This window comes from Penicillium bovifimosum, assembly GCF_028826915.1.
Source record: "Penicillium bovifimosum strain IBT 22155 chromosome Unknown utg000005l_segment0_segment0, whole genome shotgun sequence".
Classification (NCBI taxonomy): domain Eukaryota; kingdom Fungi; phylum Ascomycota; class Eurotiomycetes; order Eurotiales; family Aspergillaceae; genus Penicillium; species Penicillium bovifimosum.
The window spans coordinates 4,734,147-4,754,774 of record NW_026622714.1 but is presented as its reverse complement, the minus strand read 5'-3'; the positions used below and the strand labels follow the sequence as shown (position 1 = coordinate 4,754,774).

The 20,628-nt window shown below is 50.1% G+C and overlaps 9 protein-coding genes across 9 annotated transcripts; 7 read left to right on the top strand and 2 right to left on the bottom strand.

The window, feature by feature from the left end:
• Positions 1–92: 92 nt before the first annotated feature.
• Positions 93–597, top strand: N7515_007029 (uncharacterized protein; the record flags this gene model as incomplete). Its single annotated transcript, XM_056667773.1, has 2 exons — positions 93–95; positions 160–597. The coding sequence occupies 2 exons, from the start codon at positions 93–95 to the stop codon at positions 595–597; spliced, it is 441 nt and encodes a 146-aa protein (XP_056521369.1).
• Positions 598–1,405: 808 nt separating this feature from the next.
• N7515_007028 (kinesin family protein) lies at positions 1,406–4,486 on the top strand (the record flags this gene model as incomplete). Its single annotated transcript, XM_056667772.1, has 2 exons — positions 1,406–1,605; positions 1,660–4,486. 2 exons carry the CDS (start codon positions 1,406–1,408, stop codon positions 4,484–4,486), a joined length of 3,027 nt encoding a protein of 1,008 aa, XP_056521368.1.
• Positions 4,487–5,197: 711 nt separating this feature from the next.
• Positions 5,198–5,877, top strand: N7515_007027 (peptide-methionine-S-sulfoxide reductase; the record flags this gene model as incomplete). Its single annotated transcript, XM_056667771.1, has 3 exons — positions 5,198–5,369; positions 5,466–5,784; positions 5,844–5,877. 3 exons carry the CDS (start codon positions 5,198–5,200, stop codon positions 5,875–5,877), a joined length of 525 nt encoding a protein of 174 aa, XP_056521367.1.
• Positions 5,878–6,614: 737 nt separating this feature from the next.
• On the top strand, positions 6,615–7,275 carry N7515_007026 (putative C6 finger domain protein; the record flags this gene model as incomplete). Its single annotated transcript, XM_056667770.1, has 3 exons — positions 6,615–6,791; positions 6,893–7,168; positions 7,249–7,275. 3 exons carry the CDS (start codon positions 6,615–6,617, stop codon positions 7,273–7,275), a joined length of 480 nt encoding a protein of 159 aa, XP_056521366.1.
• A 294-nt stretch (positions 7,276–7,569) lies between these two features.
• slx4 lies at positions 7,570–10,212 on the bottom strand (the record flags this gene model as incomplete). The annotated part of the gene is made up of 1 exon (XM_056667769.1): positions 7,570–10,212. One exon carries the CDS (start codon positions 10,210–10,212, stop codon positions 7,570–7,572), a length of 2,643 nt encoding a protein of 880 aa, XP_056521365.1.
• Positions 10,213–11,013: 801 nt separating this feature from the next.
• On the bottom strand, positions 11,014–11,716 carry N7515_007024 (EKC/KEOPS complex subunit CGI121/TPRKB; the record flags this gene model as incomplete). The annotated part of the gene is made up of 3 exons (XM_056667768.1): positions 11,014–11,310; positions 11,376–11,498; positions 11,558–11,716. The coding sequence occupies 3 exons, from the start codon at positions 11,714–11,716 to the stop codon at positions 11,014–11,016; spliced, it is 579 nt and encodes a 192-aa protein (XP_056521364.1).
• A 260-nt stretch (positions 11,717–11,976) lies between these two features.
• On the top strand, positions 11,977–13,053 carry N7515_007023 (Bax Inhibitor family protein; the record flags this gene model as incomplete). The annotated part of the gene is made up of 2 exons (XM_056667767.1): positions 11,977–12,503; positions 12,570–13,053. 2 exons carry the CDS (start codon positions 11,977–11,979, stop codon positions 13,051–13,053), a joined length of 1,011 nt encoding a protein of 336 aa, XP_056521363.1.
• Positions 13,054–13,747: 694 nt separating this feature from the next.
• Positions 13,748–14,332, top strand: N7515_007022 (RBM8 family RNA-binding protein; the record flags this gene model as incomplete). Its single annotated transcript, XM_056667766.1, has 2 exons — positions 13,748–13,993; positions 14,105–14,332. The coding sequence occupies 2 exons, from the start codon at positions 13,748–13,750 to the stop codon at positions 14,330–14,332; spliced, it is 474 nt and encodes a 157-aa protein (XP_056521362.1).
• Positions 14,333–15,365: 1,033 nt separating this feature from the next.
• On the top strand, positions 15,366–17,024 carry N7515_007021 (putative glycosyl hydrolase; the record flags this gene model as incomplete). Its single annotated transcript, XM_056667765.1, has 1 exon — positions 15,366–17,024. One exon carries the CDS (start codon positions 15,366–15,368, stop codon positions 17,022–17,024), a length of 1,659 nt encoding a protein of 552 aa, XP_056521361.1.
• Between the last annotated feature and the right edge of the window lie 3,604 nt (positions 17,025–20,628).

Genomic DNA, 20,628 nt, shown 5'->3' with positions numbered 1-20,628 from the left:
TCTCCGCCTTCCGGCGCTCTCCAAAATCGATCGCCATCCCAAGCACTACAAATGTCTACAATGCTCTGCTCGCTCCGAGGAAATCCTTCACCATGGTATGAACACAAATCTTATCAAATAGCTCAATTACGATGTCACTGATAACTGATAACTGCGCAGCCACCCAAACAACAACAAAGCGACTCGCGGGCCTTGACCCTCCTCTTCAAGAAGCATAAAACCACCGTGTTTCTGATGCTGCAACCCCACGTGTCACTCGAGACAACCAAAGAAAAGCTGCTGGAGGCTCTCCGGGCGCGAGGGCTCAACGATATAAATGGCGATCCTCTTCCCGACGACTCCTTCGACATCGAATTCGGCGAGCTGGTGGATAAATCCGACTACGAGAAAGGCTGGAAGCTCATCCAGACAGACACACCAGATCTAGTCATTGAGGGCGCTCCGAAGAAGAACAAGGGAAAGTCAACCAATGAGTCAATCACTCTGTTGGAAGCTGGTCTTGAAAATGGACACTCAATCGCCTTCCGCTTCCGTAAGCCCGGCGAGGGTGAGGATCCAGGCTGGGATGTCATCATGCCGAGCTACGAGGACGAGTAGGAGGCGGAAGAATCGGGATGCGCATGACTGGGCGAAAGAATTACTTTGAACTATAAATATGGCGTTTAAGGCAGAAGGCGTTTTACGGAAATTTCACGGCGTTCGGATTGCGGAAATAGCTTCGATTGATATAAAACAACGCCAGCACAAAGTGGCGAGGGATTTTTGCTATGGTTATTCATATAATATCTGAAGAATAACGTGAAAGTGTACACAGGTTACGCTATGGAGCGTAGGTCCTGGGGTACTGTTCAGGAGTAAATCGCATGTACTATTAGTGTAGAAATCTTCCAAATCAGTTGACAACTTTCCATTCAAGGGTCCCGAGATCATTTAGATCGTCCCCACAACTCAATGGACCAAACCTAGAGGCTAGGTCGGCGACCTTGAACATGGCTACACATGATGGTGAGATATAGTGTGTGTTGATAAGGCCGATGAGGATGTGTACATAATTTGAAACATATGAGTTGTGGTAGGATGGCACATGATAATGTTGGCACCCTGCTATTGCCACCAAAAACAGACCTACTGCAACTTTGAAACGGTTGCTCGGAGCAACCAGCGTGAAGACAACACGTACCCGCATCAACAAATCAAATCGTTTCAAGGAGCCCCCTTCGGAGAATACTGCATCCCCTACCCCATACAACTTTAGACCCATTCTTCAACTCTTCGACATTCTTTATCTTCGACAATCTAACAGCCAAGCTTTCCCCATTGGCCTCGCCATTGCAGGGTGTCGCCAACTGCCTGACGTACCGGCCCCGCAAATCGAAGTTGGGGTTACTCCGACACAACTTTCAACATGGCTGCCTCCGACGGCGCGTCTTCAATTAGCGTTGCAGTCAGAGTCCGTCCCTTTACTATCAGGGAGGCAGCCCAGATCACTCGGTGTGATGATGGTCCCCTGTTCCTCGGCGACGGATCGTTCGCTGGTGCACCGACACCGAAGCTTAACCAGAAGGGGATTCGATCTATCGTCAAAGTGATTGACGACCGATGCCTGTGAGTGTCTCATGTTCTGTTCAAGATCGGGCCCAACATTCTAACCGGCATCAGGGTGTTTGACCCTCCAGAGGACAATCCGGTCCAAAAGTTCTCGCGGAGCGTGGTGCCCAATGGCAAGCGTGTCAAGGACCAGACCTTCGCCTTTGATCGCATCTTCGACCAGAATGCCTCCCAAGGAGAAGTATACGAAGCTACAACACGCAGCCTGCTCGACCAGGTGCTCGATGGATACAACGCAACCGTGTTCGCGTATGGTGCAACTGGATGTGGAAAGACTCATACAATCACCGGAACCGCCCAACAGCCCGGCATCATCTTCCTCACTATGCAGGAGCTATTTGAGCGGATTGATGAGCGAGCGAGCGAGAAGTCGACAGAGGTTTCTCTCTCCTATCTGGAGATCTATAATGAGACCATTCGTGACCTGCTTGTCCCCATTGGCAGCAGTGGCAAGGGCGGTTTGATGCTACGGGAAGACACTAACCAGTCCGTCTCGGTAGCCGGTTTGTCAAGTCACCATCCGCAAAACGTTGGACAGGTCATGGATATGATCATGCAAGGCAACGAGCGCCGCACCATGTCTCCGACTGAGGCAAATGCTACTTCATCCAGATCACACGCCGTCCTACAAATCAACATCGCGCAGAAAGATCGGAATGCAGATGTCAACGAGCCGCACACTATGGCCACTTTCAGTATCATCGATCTCGCGGGAAGTGAGCGTGCCAGCGCGACCAAGAACCGAGGAGAGCGTTTGTTCGAAGGCGCCAATATCAACAAGTCTTTGTTGTCGCTGGGAAGCTGCATCAATGCACTTTGCGATCCCCGAAAGCGCAATCATATCCCTTACCGCAACTCGAAGCTCACTCGCTTGCTCAAGTTCGCTCTCGGTGGCAATTGCAAGACAGTCATGATTGTCTGTGTCAGCCCTTCGAGCCAACACTTTGATGAGACTCAGAACACACTTCGATATGCCAATCGGGCCAAGAACATCCAAACCAAAGTCACACGAAATGTGTTCAATGTTAATCGACACGTCAAGGACTTCTTGGTCAAGATCGATGAGCAAATGAACTTGATCAACGAGCTCAAGGCGCAGGCAAAAGAGTATGAAAAGATCGCCTTTGCCAAATACCGCAAACAGAGCGAGAAAAAGGACGCCGTGCTGCGAGAAGGCATTTCCCGGATTCGCAATTCATACGAGCACACGTTGCCTGAGAGGCAAGAGAAGACTAACAACATGCTGAAACTGCGACAAATCAGCCGCAGAATTGGCATTCTATCGTCTTGGATTGCAGCCTTCGATAATGTTTGCGCCGCACGCGAGGGCGAGGACGGATTATCGAATCTGTATGCTGTTCGCAAAACTGCACAGGGGATCCTCCTTGAATTAGAAGGCAGCAGACATCATTACAACCAACGTCTGTCAAAGAGTACCTGGGATCGAGCGATTAAATCAGCGGTCGACAACGCTACGAAGCAGCTTCAGGAGTTTGATATCACTGATAACAGCGACTACGCCAATCTCAACCGAGAAGCGGATCTTCTTCGATCTAATGCAGAACGCGAAGCATTGGCAGCCGTGGTGGAACAAGATAAGGCCGGGGATGCTGCTGCTGTGCAGCTTCTATTGCAAGCGCAGTTCGAGCTGATGAGCTCCATCGAGGATATCATGCAACTAAACGCGAATGAGGCTATCCAAAAGGGACGGAAAATCTTGACCAAGATGTTGGAGGATTGTTCAGACGTCGCCTCCAACCTCGTCAAACCAGATGGCAACGCGCCTTCTGTTACAGGCGGCAGCTCTGCTAGGACTGCAACCCCCGCCAAGCCAAAGAAGAGATTCAGCCTGGTGAGCTTGCCGCCGGTCTCTACAGCGAATCCCCCAGTCACACTCGCCCCTGTTGCGCCAGTTTCACCAATCAAGGGCTCTCCGCGTCGTCGCAAGGCCACTGCTAGTCGGAAGAGTGTCAGTTTTACGCCAAAGAAAGCGCAGGCGAAGGCTCCCAAACGATCTGTCCGCTGGAGAGACGACGAGGAAGATGGAGCTCTGACCGAGTTCCAGAAGACCCCCAAGAAGATGGAGTCTGCCGATGAATCGAGCTTCGACGAGCCATCCTTACCGCCTCGGTCCGGATCTCCTATCCCACGGAACATCCCAAGAGTTATCAGCCCATCCGGTTCCATCTCACCCACACCCGATGAGCCCGCCGAGCCCGCCGAACTTACCTTGAACGTTCAAAAGAACAGCAACCGTTTCAAGCCAGGATTCTTGATGAAGAAGAACGGCAGTTCACCATTGGCACCACCACCTACCTCCACCCTTCCTCTTTCAAGAAGCAGGGAAAACTCCCCTCTCCGTGAAATTGACGGCAGCAATTCCATGAACCGTACCTCGACGGAGCGCCCGTCGCGAATTGCAGTTCGTAGTCCCAGCGGGAACTTCTCTAGCAGTCCGGCCTCTGAAAACCGAGACAACTGGAAGTCGGACAAGGAAGAAGCAATCAAGATCAACTCCGCCATGCGGCGTATGTCTAGTGGCCGGGCCATCAGTGGACAATATGGCGCACCATCCGCTAATGCTCTGCGAGTTCATCGCCGCCGCAGCCCAACTGCCAGCACCCATGGGTCCTCGCCAGCAGACAACCACATGTTCACCGCATCGCAAGCGCGACGCATGGTTAAGAACGAGAGGGAGCACGATGCCAAGCCCCACGTCTTGGGTCCTCATACTCTCCCAGTCATGAAGCACACAGGACGCCGCACAACCATGGGCGGAGACGGTCGAGCTCGCAATGTCAGCCTTTCCAGTCGGGACGCCATTCGCCTCAGTGCGATGGCAGCGCCGCCTACTGACCGCAGCTCACAAGGGTGGTAGTCACCCAGGCAGTTGGCTTCGAGTGAACGACTATGTTTTATGAAAGTGCATGGTGTTAAGTGGTGATTGGCGTTCTCTTGGCGTACTAGATACCACTTTCTTTATTATTTTCTGTTTTGAACATTTGCGCGAAATGGTTATTGGAGTTCCCGAGCCCTCGCTTCTGTGTCTGATCATTTTGTCATCTCTGCTGGACTATATCCGGCTTTCTGTACAATACAATAATGAACTCTTACGTGTTAACGTTCAAATCTTTTATGAAGCTAACACAGCGGATGGCTTGCCGCCAAGACAAAGCCCTAATTTCTTTTTTTTTCCTTTTTTTTTTGAGTTCCCCCGCGCCTGCTTTGTAAGAAATGACGCGATCACTTGAATCTCCAAATCATGTGAAGCTTACTTCAACTCTTATTTATTCGACTTCCCATTTCTTTACTTCTCTACCTATCTCCCCGCAACTATCTATTCCACAAGTGAGAGCTATCCTCAATCCTTAATCTTCACTGTAGCCTGTTAGGGCACCAATTCCATACTAGCTCTTCGGAACCCGCGAGCTCTCCACTTCTTATCGAGTACGTCCCCACATCACTTGAAGCACAATTTCCGCAGATGACTTTCGCCGCTCCGCTTGCCTCGTCATTTTTCTCACGCTTCTTTCGTTCATCCGCTGTTAGCCCGGCGTTTTCTTCAAAACCTGAAACACAACCGCGCAATATGTCGAACGTACAGACCGCTACCGTAGCAGCGGGCTGCTTCTGGGGCGTCGAGCACCTATACCGCAAGAATTTCGGCAACGGCAAGGGTCTTATTGATGCCAAGGTAGGCTACTGCGGTGGCCCAATCCCATCACCGTCATACCGGGCTGTCTGCTCCGGTACTACAGGACGTAAGTACTTCTGTCCCTACAAAGAAACAGAGAAAGAACAACATGAAGCTCTTATTGCGATCGCAAGTATAAAACGCTAATCTAAACTTTTTCCAGACGCCGAATCCCTCCAGATGACCTTTGATCCTTCCATTGTGACCTACCGCCAACTCCTCGAATTCTTCTATCGCATGCACGACCCCACAACAGCGAATCGTCAAGGTCCGGATGTTGGTACACAATACCGCAGTGCGATCTTCACGCACGGCGAAGAGCAGCAGAAGATCGCGGAAGAGATCACAGACAAAGTCAGCAAGGAGTGGTATAAGACGCCCGTTTCTACCCAGATCGTGCCGGCGGATAAGTGGTGGGATGCAGAAGAATATCACCAGCTCTATCTGCAGAATAACCCTGCTGGATATGAGTGTCCCGCTCAGTATGTGTTCTCTGCCCAGTGTGACTCATTTGTCGCGTCGCTAACATCGTGCCTCCTAGCTTTATTCGACCTTTCCCTCCGCTGTCCGATTGACTAGCTCCAAAATTGTAATTATCATTAGCCTGTCTTCTTAATGTTTCGCCGAAGACGATGCTTTTTCTTGTGCATATGTATATAACGAATCTTGAACCCATACAGTTCTTAAACCCACTTTCAATCTGTAACCCACTTTCAATCTGCCTCTTGATATACCTATTCTATTGCTTCAATCTTCAACTCCTTTGGGGCTCGATATCTACAGTGTAGCCACCGAAAGAACAGCAAGATCGCCATTCCTCATAGGAGGCAAAGACCCAAAACATCAAAAGCTAAGACAAAGTTTCTAGAAACAATGAGCAAGTACGCCATATTCAAAGCAGCTAGAGTCACATAACAATACCTCTGTCCTTGATCCATAACCCTTCAGTAGAAACGGAACATGCAAGACGAAAAAAGCAGCGCGAAACAATCCACCAACATGTCATGGCACTCCTTTGAGACAGCGAAGTCACACCCACCAAACAATGGGATTCTCCAAGACAAAGGCTTTGTCCTGAGACTCAGTCTAGAGGCATCTTCCCTGACCTAGGTAGATGACCACAAAAACTGACACCTTCCACCTGGAACCAGCCCAGCAGATGAAAGACGAGATCTTCCACAATCCCAAACAGATAACCCTAGCATACTTCTTCGGTCTTTCGGTCTTTTGCATAAGAAGACGAGACCGGACACCAATTTAACGAACATCCACCTTTGGACTTTTCTAGGAAACAATCACATAAACCTTCATCATGAACTCTTCAACCCTAACCAACGAGCCTAACCCCAATACTACACCCGAGAACCCTCCGAAACCAAAGAAGACCCGTCGCAGTCGCCATGCCCCCGAGCCCGACTGGTCTGCCATGGTGCGTGAGAAGATACGGAAACCGCAGAACCGCGTAGGGCAGGCCTGTGATCGGTGCAAGGTATGGACCAACATCTACTTTTTACACATTCCCGTGTTTAGGTCGTAAGAAAAGGGAAATAGAAACATAAGGGTACACGCTGACCTATTCCATCTACAAAGCTCAAGAGAATGCGCTGCTCACAGGGTGAGACTGGCTGCGCTGCATGTCTGGCATGCGGGATACCCTGCAAAGTGACCGATCGCGTGAGCGGCGAGACGATGGTGCGAGGCGAGGTGGCGCGCATGAAGGCTCTTATCTTCAAGCTGAGGAGTAAGACGGCTTTGTTGGAGGAGCAGGTAAAGCAGCTGGAGCAGAAGAATGCTCAGCTTCAGGGGCAAATGGGGCAAATGGGGCGAATGGGGCGGTCTTATGAGAGTTATGTGGAGCAGTGTGAGGTATGTGTTTGTGTTTTCACTTTTGCCTTGGATTTTCTGTATTCGTGTTTTGTGCTGACGGGGCTGACGGGGATTGATAGGCGGATCTTGGTCCTAGAGTGATGTGATCAAGGTGTTGTGCTAGTTATTGTGTTGCGGTTATGGGGTTGGTTCTGGCTTTGCTTCGGTTGTGTGTTGTGTGTCTGGGTCAGTAGGGCTCGGGCTTGATTCTCGCAGATGATTTCCAATGGACCTCGAAAAATAGAAAAGAAAACATAGGCCGTAGACCGTAGCCCGTAGCCCGTAGCCTGACAGCGGTGTACACGTGTATGTAGATTGACTATAAACTCCAATTTTCACCGAGTGTCCAGGTAAATGAAACAAGAACGCCGAGTCGCTAATGCAGATGAATCTCAACCATTTCACCAACTAGCATTCTTCTTCCAGCAACAGCAGATACCTTTACTTTCACACCATTCCCTAACAAGTCCAGGCCAAACCTCGCGGTCTTCGCCAACGAGTCCGAGACCCTCGATGTTGAGCCATGCCGTAAGATCTTCCAAGACAATAGGGTCGTACATGAGAATCTTTTCATGCCATGTCGGTCGACTTCGGCTACCACGCGATGACGATAGTGGTGCGAGACGAGGTTGAACGCGGATAGCCTGGGTGATTTGAGCGGATATCTCGGCTAAACTGATCTCTTTGGGGGGTTCTGCCTTGCGGGTAGTTGTGATAGATGCTGATGATCGCTTCTTGGTTGGGACTTTAGAAACCACCTTGCGCTTGGTAGGGCTTGGGGATGGACTTCTGGTGAGGATGTCCAAGGCTTGGAGTTCCATTCGGCCTCCTGCCTTAGATTTGGAATAGAGATCTGTATAATGCTTTTGTACTTGACTTGGAGAGGGAAGAATTTCCTCTTCAGAGTCCTGAATTTCTTCTACATCAAAGAATGACGTCGTAGTGGTAGGCTTGCCTCGTGAAGTTCTCTGTGGACTTGTCGGGAGATCGGTTCGCGAGGCGAGGGCTGATTTGGTCGTGCCAAGCGGCTTTGAGTTCTTTGTGGATGCTTTCGACTTTGCTGTCGGTTTCGGTTTCACATTCGGCTCTGGGACTAGTTTCGGATCATTTGACATTTCAGAGGCCTGATCCTTCTGTTGTTCGGGCTGACATATAGGCTCATCATCAACTGCGGCACTGGTACCGTGTTTCGACCTCCAGCATTGTTGGAGAAGTTCTATCATCTTCTTGCGCCCTCTGACTGCCTTGAAACCATACTGAGAAACCTGTTTGGATAACTCTGCATCCGTGAAACCGGCATAACGTGGCATTTCTGGCACTTGCGGGACAGACGGCTGAGCATTCACCTCACTAGCTGGGATCTGATCGGCTCTCACTGCGGCTTTTGTAGCTGTGGCTTTGGATTTAGCTTTAGCCGCAGGTGCAGGTGCTGGAACTGGCGCTGGAGCTGGAGCCGAAGCCTGAGCTGGGATTGAAACGAGCGTGTCTGGACCTGTGTCATTCTTGGCCAATGGTAATGATGATGATTTCTTTTCAGCTGGTGAGTCTAAATCCGCAAGCTCAAACCAGTCCTTTTGATCATTTCGTTTCACTTGTTCATCATCGTTATAACTTGTCTCAGCGAGGGTCTCCTTCCCATCTGTCAAGTCAACAACATCCAGTGTTTCTGACCGAATCAAAGACCCTTCGGCATCTCTGGCACTGACGCCCCACAGATTTCGGGTGCCTGCCAACCTCGCTACCGAACGAACAGTAGAGGTCGGACGGGATTCACGTCCGTTATCGCGTATCCCCTCTGGCTCGGAAATACCTTCAGAAGCACGGATAGCTTGCTGTATTTCTCTTAGCGTCTGTGGAGAATCCTCCCTCTCCAGTTGACTGCAGGTGCCGAACACAAGGTCTTGATCCTTCAAAGATTCAACGGCGGCTTCCGGGGAAAGCACGGTAAAGAGAGACTCTTTCTCGGCCACTTTAGCCTTCCGTCTATTCTTTGCCGTCGTAATAGGTGGCACACATTCTAACACTGGCTCTTCGTCCTCAGTGTCATTTATTGCATATTGTGCGGTCATCCGGGCCGTCAAGGTCGTGAATTTCTTGGGCTTGGCCTTGGTTGTCTTTTTGGGCTTTTCCGAGGATGTCTGGTCACTTGAATCGGACTGCCTCCTATTCAGTAGTGCTTGGATGTCAGGACTGACCAGCTCTATTCTCCGACGCTTCGTTGGTCCGCCGTTTGCACTCTGTACAGAGTCGCGAGGATTCAGATTTGACCCAGAGTAATTATACCTTCCAGATAGCAGCTGGTCAAGTCCCCCGGCAGTGTCGGGATCCCGATCTGTATCCTGACTGCTACCATCACGCACGACAGTGACTTCCTCACAAACAGTGTCCCTTGGTGGTGTCCAATCCAGCCGTCTCCTCACAGCTTCATCCAAATGCAAGACCCGGTCCTCTCCTGGAGCGGTTATAAACTCGGCAGCAGTTTTAGCGGTCCCATCTTCTGAAGGCAAATGTTCCTTGGCGACCGTCTTCTTCCCGCCTTTACTGGACTTCTTTGCTGACGGATCGCCGCTCGTCTTTGTAACCTTCCCAGCCAGAGTCATGTTGCCCGATTCTTTGGTCTTGGCATTCTTTCGAGGACGACCTCTGGTCGGTTTCATTGCATCATTCTGTTCGCCACCGGGTTCTTGCTGGTGGTTCTCAAGGGCAGTTGTTCCTGTGGCGTCCGCGCTTTTCTTCGAGTTCCGCCGCGGTTTGCTCACGGCGTTTTGGTCACTGGCGCGTGAGGTATAATCTTTTCCGGTGGATCGCTTTTTCGGTCTCGTTTCGTCCTTGGAGTTTTTAGCGCTCGCGATTGGGGTGGGAAAGAACCGAGAACGCGTCTGAGATTTGGACAAGGTGGATTTCGAGGGTATTGGCGGTGGCGTTGGGCCTCGTGAGGAGTCATGAGAGACCTGGATCACATCATTTCTACCGGGCCCTGGATCTAGCGACTGCACTGGATTCGGAGAGGAAGACAGAATGATCACGTCTGCAGCGCTGGCCATGGTGGCGAGTCGCGTCTTGGGGCGATTGTAGAAATGATCAAGGCGAGTCGCGTATCGTACTTGACTTTGCTATATTAGACATCTCCTAGGAAGCGTCTATATCGGAGTAAGATAGAATAACACGAGTATGTAGAGCGGCTTTGTGTTGTAGAAGTATGAATGTAGGTAAGTTTAAAGGTTGATGTTCATCGTAGGAGGATCGCCCGCGGTCTTGGCAAAGTTATAGTATTGCCGTTTTAGGTTGACTGCATATTTCACCCGGCAACTAATGGCATTTAACTTATTAGAGCCTCTACAGAGTACGTAGAATATCTGATGAATGGATACTGAGTGTTTTGAGCCACGAGATTGTGATCAAATAGCCGATACTCCGGACGTATAGTCTATCGTACCTCACATTGACCATTTGACCAACAGCTAGATTCAGCGCGTCACGCTGGAAAGAGATTTGTCTTGCGCCTATGGAAAGTTTCGCTCAATTTATCACCATCCTGCTTCCATGAAAGGTCTCGGCAGAGAGATACATGGCGTTCACAGCGCAGTTTTGGGGCTGTGGTATAGTTGGCGACGAGAAACCCCATGTTGGTCTTCTTTGTGACTGATTATAGGTCAATCTCGAAGCCAATTACTCCAGTTATGCAGGTCAGCACGAATATACTGTGTACGAAGATTGATCTCTTCCACACTATGATGGTACGAGTACCAATGACTGAAGTCCCCTTTCACTAGCCTCCCGAGGACGTAGCAGACTTCAGTGATGATGAACACAGTGAGGAACGGTTGATCGACAGAGTCACTCATTCAAGATCCTCTCAAGGCAATTGCACTCAGCAAAGACTTTTCGAGTCTTTGCTTAGCCTCATCATTTGGCGACGACGGCGAGGGCAGAGCCCCAAGCTTGTATGCCTTCTTGATTTTATTGATATCCGAGACTTCAGAGAGTGTCTGGTCATCAAAGGGCACGGGTGTCCCTTGAACTGAACTGCTCAAATGGGCCGCCACTGACTCATGTGTTATCTCCGGAGAAACAGAGACCTTGATGACCAACAAGTCTTTGGTGGAATCGGTGATACCGAATCTGCGGAATGATTCGGCGATCTAAATCCCGCGTTAGCTCCGGCTTCAGTGGCAAATCTGCTGCTCAATTCGAGAAAGCAACACACATTATTCGTAGGGTTCAATGAGAACACAATCTCAGAATGCACATTATGAGACTGCAGTCGATTGTGCATGTAATCATTAACTGCTCTGAATACTGCAGCCGTGACATGGGCCCTTGATAGAACCTATCGCTTGGTGTCAGTGGACTAGTCACTTTTCTTATCGAGCACAAGATATAGCATACCATGCTTGCATCAATAAAGGCATACTCGAATTCTTTTTGACCGGCCAGAAGGTGACCTTTCAGTGAGGCGGCATTTTGAACATCGCGATATAGAGCAACATGCACCGGCAAAGATGACGGTAGATGGGGCAAATTAATCGTCTCTAGACATGAAGCCATGGCTGAAATTTAACTGAAATCAAAGCCTAGGGAAAGAGAATGTATCACCACTCAAACCCGATCTGATAAGGTCCAGCAACCTTGTCAGTTCACTGCGAGTGCATCCCACTTTCTCTCACGTGACCTGTTCTGGAATTTTCCGGATTTAAGCGGTCATCGGCGGAACATGAGTAATCCCGGCCTGATATCATCCATGGGCCCGACATTCAAACATCTCCTCATTCTTGATTCTCGACAAACTCCCCGTCCCCATCGCAAACATGGCCTTCTTTTTACGGCGGCCGTTCGCTGTATCCTCGGCGCTTCGCCAGGTTCCTAAAGTCTCAACCACCGCTCGATTCATTCACAACTCTCCCATAAAGCCCACCCAGTCAGTCAAGCCTCAGGGTGTCTCATCCTCGATCTTCGCCAAATCCCGACAGAACTTCCAAAATGCTTTCCGCCGTACATATATGCAGCAGACCTACAACGCTCAGGGTGGCAACATGTCTCAAAAGCTGATGTATGGCGCTGCTATCATTGGTGGCACGGTCGTGGCGACCAACTTCATCTTCAACCGCGAGACCAGAGAGGATGGCGGTATGCCCGCTTATGAGCGGAGCTTCCTGAATGAAACCTTCATGCACACTGGTCTCGGTATTGGTATCATTGGTGTTGCCGCTCGTGCTCTTCACATGAGCGGTTGGTCTTATCGTCTCATGGCCATGAACCCATGGCTCGTCATGGGCGTGGGTCTCGTTGGCAGCATTGGCTCCATGTACGGCACTTTCTATACTTCCCCGGATAAGTAAGTTTCCCCAACCTCATACGCTCCTATGGAAACCAAGCAACGACGAGGCTAACCTTTCAAAAGCTATGTCGTCAAGTACGGCTGCTGGACTCTGTTCAACCTTACCCAGGCTGCCCTTCTCTCGCCTTTGATGTTCATGAACCCTGCCATCCTCGCCCGCGCTGGTCTTTACACTGTCGGCATGATGGGCTCTATCGCTTTCGTCGGTGCCACTGCTAAGCAGGAGAAATATTTGTACTTGGGCGGTCCGCTCCTTGCCGGCGTCACCATCGTCGCTCTCTCTGGACTTGCCCCCATGGTTCTCCCTGCTACTGCGGTCCGCACTTTGGTGTGGTCTGAGCGCATGTGGCTGTATGGTGGTCTCGCTGTCTTTGGTGGCTTCACGCTCTATGATGTGCAGAAGATCCTGCACCACGCTCGCCTGGCTGAACGTGGCTTGATCAAGCGGGATGTGGTCAACGAGTGTGTCAGCCTCGAGTTGGACTTCATCAACATCTTCATTCGCATGGTCCAGATCCTCGGCATGGGCAACAACCGTCGCCACTAAAGATTTTGATCTCTAGTGAGGAGGTCTTGATCTCGGATCCCTTCAAAGCTGGAAGTGCTTTTCTTTCTTTCTCAATTACCTGACAACCCTGTATATGAACCGACTGTTTTATTACCCTTTTTCTTTTCTTTTTTTTTTTTGTCCTTAACCTCGATGTTGCGTCGAATGGGCATGGATACAGCTTTGGCTGTGTCATGGCTAATAACACAGAACAGACAGAGTAGCGAATATAAATCTCCACTCTTGAGACAAGCCTGCCGCTTATGAAGCTGTACTGTGTAGTTGATCATGAATCGAGTCTTTGAACCCATTAAGCACAACGCTGGTTGGTGACTGATGACGTGCACTGTCCACGAGTGTTTAGTGTAGTAGTGTACACAATAGTTATATGGCTAGATAGTCTAGATGTACTAATATCATGCTTCGGTCGCTCATTACGGAAAAGATCACCTAGCCCTTCCGAGTTCAGTGTATACAACGATTTCAATGATGCATCAAAAGCTGGAGACCGCAGTTGACGGTCACGTGGTCGCAAGCTTTCTTGGAGGTGAGGCCCCAGGCCGCCCTTCATCTGCAGACTTCAGACCACAAATCAACCAGACTCCAGACTCATTGGCCGCTACGAACGCGCAATCAAATTCCAACTACAATATCTTCACTGTTGCAACGGTCTTGTACCTCACAACCGCACAATATGTCGACCGAGATGGAAGTCGATCCTCCCGTCGCACTCGACGATGCTCCCGAGCAGCCTGATCGCAGTTTTGAGCCACGCACCCAGGGAAACGCAGTTGCTGTGCGCAGTATCGAGGGTTGGATTATCATTGTGTCTAATATTCACGAAGAAGCATCAGAGGAGGATGTCACTGAGCTCTTTGCGGAGTACGGAGAAATCAAAAACTTCAGTTTGAACCTCGATCGCCGAACCGGTTACGTCAAGGTGCGCACTATCTATGGAGCAACCCGCGAGGCTTCTCTTGAATTACTGGATTACGGGAGCTTTTGTACGCTCATAGTTGACGACTGATCGCTAACACCTCACGTCTGGTAGGGATACGCATTAATTGAATACTCCACTCTCCCCGAAGCCAGCGAGGCTATCCAAAATCTCAACGGCCACAAGCTCCTAGATCAGACCCTTCGCGTCGACTACGCTTTCGTGCGCCCACCCCCATCTAGCAAGAGCAAGAATGGTGCACCAAAGGGCCGGGCTGGCCGGAATCGCAGCCGCAGCCCCAACCGAAGCCGCAGCCCTGAGGCTGGCGGTGACCGGGACTGAGCTGCTTCGATGGACGGAACATTATTGAAAATGTATAAGCAATCATTGCTTGCGATCTTCTGCTTGGAACCCATGTTGAACCTTCATTGCCGCCATATTTCCAATCCCTCCCGCTGTTTCTGCCGAACCTTTCCCATCCTCCTATCCGAGCTCGCCTATGATGGGCTCATCGTCTAGGTCTCGCCGGCATGACTCCTCCAATTCAACATGTTTGGGCTCACATGTTGAGTGTAGGTGTGCATGGGACACATCCACACAAGAGGTGCATGCCGGCGCCGCAATACATTGCCATAATGGTATGGAGTTCTAGAGCTGGTATGGATGTGACCCGAATAATGCTAACTCTGACTCAGAAATGAAAGCCTCTTATGAAATTTGAAATTTGAAACCAAAGTTTGACAATGAATATATGGTCAACAAAGACCTTCGACAACCCGAAGCCCGGCTGGTTGAGTAAATATACATTGCGCAGAACCGCGTTCCTTAGGTTATGAGAGTCTGCCTATCACACTCATTCGCCAGTTTAAATACTTGTCTTGTAAAGACATCCATGCGGTGGTGGTGTAGGATATATGACCCGCGGCATGCATCACGCGTTAACCATGTGGCGCCCTGGCAGCGCCGATGCACAACCTCTGAAATCCGTGTGGTCTACCCCGTACAGTCACAAGAGCTTTACCAAACGTTCACAACGCTCCCATGCCTCAACATAGGTTGTAGTCGCTCCTTAGCTATCACCTGCCCCCGTGGGCACCTGAAGCTGGAGGCTTGAGGGCTGTGGGTCTGGTGACTAAGCTAAGCCTCGCGCTTGGTCCCGGCCCCGGGCTGGCCCAATTTCCCCGCATGGCGCTTGGAGGTCATCGCTCCTGCTCGTTAGGTTTTAGTCTCATCGCAAATCTCTTCCTATAGAAACGCCCTGATCTTTGTGTCTGGGGACCTGATTCTGGCAGGATATCTTTCCTGAGGCAGGATGGCTCCCCGACACCCATCTCTTACCCCCTTCGGGCTATCCCGATTCCTATTCCGTATTCTTATGTTATGCCTCCTGTGGTTTTCAGGTGTAGCCAACGCGCTGGCGTATCCACACCAAGAAGTTCTAGAAGCAGCTCCATTCTCCGATGCGATTGGTGACGCCACAAATGAGGGTATCGTTAGTGAAACCGGATCAGCACCGGAAGGGTCGTTTCATGAACCGATCCTCGATACCTTGCAGGACCTGGTCGATGCCCTGCAGGTGATGCAGGACAAATACTTTGTGCTCTGGCAGGGCACGTGGCCAACCAGCATCGATTGGACCGCAGCGGTATTGGGGACACACGTCTCTGCAGTGCTATCGACTCTAACATCGGGCCCCCTTGATATCCCCGACGGGGATGAACTGCTCGGCTTGTCCTTCTTCGCGCTCGAGAACACAGTCAATCGCTTTTTCAGCCATACTTCGGCCTTTTACTTTGGCGAAAACGCTTTCAGTCTCAGAAACCAGGCCTACGATGACATGCTTTGGGTTGTGCTGGGATGGTTGGAAAATATCAAGTTGCAGAATCTTCATTCGGATCTTCACTATATCCCCTCAAAGAACGGTTCTGGGAAACCATGGCACGGCACCCAATTTCAAAACTCTGCTGCACACAGGGCTCGCATCTTCTACGAGCTTGCTTCCGCTGGTTGGGACAAGACCCTCTGTGATGGTGGCATGATTTGGAACCCATACTTGCTGCCCTACAAGAATGCGATTACGAATGAGCTCTATATCTCTGCGAGCATTGAGATGTATCTGTACTTCCCTGGCGACTCAATTGATTCTCCGTTCCTTGTCAACTTGCAAGGCACACAGGCCGCTCGGAAGAACCCACACGACCCTCTTCACCTGAAAGCTGCGGTTGACGGGTACAACTGGCTTAAAGACTCGAACATGACCGGGCTTGGAGGACTCTATGCAGATGGGTTCCACATCAGCGGCTGGGAAAGCACATCGAATCCCGGGTCGAGGCAATGTGATCAGCTCAACACTATGGTTTACACTTACAACCAGGGAGTCATTCTCAGCGGGCTGAGGGGACTCTGGCTAGCCACTAATTCACAAGACTATCTGCACAACGGTCATGAGCTTGTTCGCAGAGTACTACAGGCGACCGGATGGCCACATACCTCCAGCCGACAATGGCAGGGACTTGGTCGCGGAGGCGTGCTCGAAGACACCTGTGATTCCCGCGGCCTCTGCTCCCAGGATGGACAGACGTTCAAGGGAATCTTCTTCCACCATCTGTCGGCATTCTGTCGGCCTCTTCAACCACAGGAAAAGCGGTTCCTGGCGGAAACGACCCACGGACGTTCAGCTGACGATGACTGGACTGAGGCGTATGAAGAACATATGCAGCGTTGCCGCAGCTATGGCGCTTGGATCGAGCATAACGCGCAGGCCGCCCTCATGACTCGGGATACAGATGGCAAGTTTGGGGGCTGGTGGGGTCGTCCATATCATCAGCTGGAGGCCGCCGGACTTGTGGATAGCAGTACTATTCCAGATGGTGCTGTCGACTGGCGCAATTCCCACAATGACTCTTCTGCGACTGCGGGCTCTACGTGGAAGGACTACAACGATCGTGGCCGGGGCCGCACTGTGGAAACCCAGTCTGGGGGAATCGCTGTGCTGAGAGCCCTGTACCAATGGCAATCATACGACGCCCTATGATGAATGATTTGGAATTGTTGGTGTTCTTTGGGATTGGACTGGTGTTCTAGCGATCAACAAACAACTTGCATTTGGCATCTGGGGCTTCCAAGGCTTGGTTGGGGGCTCTTCTGTACAGCGTTACAGTCTGCAGCATGTATTCTATCCTTAAATGATTATTCTTCAACGCTCGCGTCTTGTCTTCGGACTTGTATCATAGACACGACTTGGCGCCAATGTCCCATTGCCTACTTAGCGAAAGTTGCACATCCTCAAATAGCACAGCCACAACCCCGGCGCAAATGTCCCATTTCCTATTTAGCGAAAGTCGCGCACCTGTTCACGTGTTGACCTTAAAACCCCCGACATGGCCGATCACCACAACAATGGGCGCAGCGCAGCACTGCAGCACTACCCGCTGTACTCCGTACTCAATAGAATAGCCCTGAAATGGAATCCAGGAACTTGTTCTTCCGCGCTTATTAGAGTTCCGGATGATTGGTAGAGCCGATAGATCCCCAGCATTCCACGAATCCCCCACAAAGTACGTCACTCAAAACAGGAATTCAGATCTGGAAACCGGATTGCTTCAATTTGCTTGATCGCCAGATCTGCATGATGTGGACACTGGTGCGCGATCGGACCTGTGTCATGTCACATGTGGTAATTTTAACAAAGTACACCGCATTGGGTTTGGCGGGGAGCTATTTCCAAGACATGTTGAGGCTGATTTGTAGGCTTGTTTCTGGCGATTGAGACAGGTGTCTGGCGACTCTTGTTGTCTTGGACCTGTTTTGCTAGAGTCGTTTCACAGCATCGTCTTCGGTAGCCTTGATAGCTCTGTGGTTTTGGCGGGTCAGACTTGAGTTATCGTGGGCGCAATGGTTGAGACCTTGCGTATTGTTAGGTTCTTCGGTCGGCGAAACCCGCTGAATTTGGTGTAGACATGGTGTTGGTGTTGGTGCAGGTGGTCCTTGCTCGTGGGCTACAACCATGCGAGTTGAGCAGCAGGGAGTGCTTGACATATCTCTACTCCGTACATCGTAATCGGACTCGTGGAACGAAAACCCTACCTACAACATAACCAACATAGACTACCATGCTGCTCAATGGTATCATACAATGATGCCCTCCGTAATCAACTACGTTGCTAGCTTAGCGCAATCTCACCTTGCAGTGAACAAGTGCAACTCAATGCGTCGAAGGATTAGAAGGATCTTGTTGCAGAAGCCACTGCCAGAAGGATAAAATCACACCCGAAAGGGAAGTATCGGAGCAGGAGGTATGGATCCCGTGTCTTGACAAGAAGATGGGGCTGAACCGGCCGAATCATCGCCAAGATGGAGACTTCGACGGAAAAGTGGCCACTTAGGACACCCGGGGGCCGGAGGGGCAAAAAGAAGGGGAAAACAATCCACTCTAGCGCGCAACTAAATTTCCCTAAATGCCCCCTCCTCCGTAATGGAGCAGGCAACACGCGTTCGTATAGGTGGAGGTCCCAGGGAACGATACAACCGGTCGAAAAGCACCTGCAGATCGGCGGGTACTAGTTTTTGGTGGTTTCTTTGAATGTACACAGTACACAGTAATGCTGAATCGAACGGAAGAAAACTACATGTAATATCTTCAAATTGGTTATTGTCGACAAATAATAGGTGCATGTCTCATGGACAAGATAGAATCAAGTAGTTTGTGTACGCAGTACATAGAGACTGTCGTCATCTATTGCGCCTCGGGTCGCGTTTTTTAGCCTCCAAGCTGAACCACGGTTAGACTAATTTAACGTACGACTGTTTACCTGAATACCTTCAATACAAGATATAATACACAGAACTACCACCTTCGACAAAGCGTTAGCGAGTTTCCTATCGTGGCCCAAAGTTATCACGCGCTCAACCCCTCCAGGGCTCGGTGAAGACTCGTACTGGGTACGTCGCTGGGTAGTCACAAATAATCTTCATTGGAAAGGTCGAGCGTACAGAGTACACTGTACCTTGTCAGGCCTGAGCGTACGAGTACATTATGCCATTATATCGTATCGCCGAAAGTCATCTGACAGCGGAATCCAGGAACGCACGCCACTGGTTTGATAGATGTACAACCGTAGTTCCGGAGAGGGGGTGAGGTAGCTACTGCATAAGCCCAAAAGCCAAGACATGGGGGGCAAGACGAGAATATCGTGTACACGCAGGACTGTGTAGTACTGAAGCCGTTGAATTTCCTTTCCGATCGATCACATTGAGCTTCTCGTCTGATGGGTCTAATTCGTCGAACTCGGCACAAATATAAGTTAACTTACACCTTGAAACTTTGGGCATGAAGCGAGGTAGAAACTAAAAATGAAAGTTCAACATCCGAACGCCATCCATCGATATGACCCCGGACCTTGGCGTCGGGATTTTATCTATCCAAACATCGTGGTTTAGTTAACATACGGATAAATCCTTGTCGGAACAGGTGTCAGAACCAACAAAAAAATACAAGAAACAACTGCCGAATCTACCGATATTTTTCCATACAATATTCACAGTCTGAAGAGATCGGCGCCTACGACCCTTTCACCTCCTTTTCGGCTAACGATTCATCAAATGATAAAAGAGCAATGTCAAAATCCACGGGAATGGATCGTCTGAAGCCCAAGCGTTGGGCGCACATTGGTTGTGAGGGAGTGGAGCTTTTAATAGAGAGAATGATTGGTTGTGGAAACATCTTGCCAAGTCCACTAACACCTGCCGGTATTAGGTGGGTCTATCAAACGAACAGGGTAAGGAATTAAGTATCTTTTGCATGCAGATGCCATATAAAAGGTACTTGATGTATAAATCTCCAGTTTCATCACCATGTGGACTAGTACTACAACATTTTTGTAGAGAAAGAAAAAGATTCCTAGTGTTCATTACAATCTGGTTTGATCGACCTACGATGAACCACTAGGGTCGATTGCGAGAATCGACATTGCTAGTAGCTGAGGGCCATCTTTGCATAAAATTGTGTACAACAGAGGATGTCCGATGTGGTCAGTATATCTTACCAAGGTTAGTACGGACTATTGATCAATATTCATAGACCTTCCTCGGTCAAAGAGAAATTCTGAGTCTATGGCTACTGTACTGTGCCACCGGATCCTTTCTCTGCAATTGACATCCAACATACAAGCAAGCGCCGAGTCATCTATTGCCTTCTCGTTCAAGATGTTTGACCGGCCCACCATCACCAGCTGGGCTTGGCACGGAGATTACACCAGGCTGATGCGGAGCAAGACCACGCAGTCGTGCCACTTTTCTGCTTGCGAGATACCCGAAGCTTTAATCGCCTATTATCGTCTGTCGTCGATTCGTCCATCATCAACAATTTTGCTTCCGTTGGCGGTGGAAGCGGCTAAAGAGAGAAGAATAAGTTTCCTTTCCTCCGTCGACCGCATATGCTTGATCTGGAAGGTAGGTAGTCTGATAGACCTGAGGTCCGTCGGATCTCCCTTGTTTAGAGTATCACCGGGTTCAGAAGTCAGAGGCATCAAAGATAACCAGATCCGTCTCCCGAAAACCTTGATTCCTTTGGTCGATCTTCTCCAAGGGTGGCTGTTTCTACCCCTTGGAATTTTGGGTGGTTGGCCACCACCTCCGGG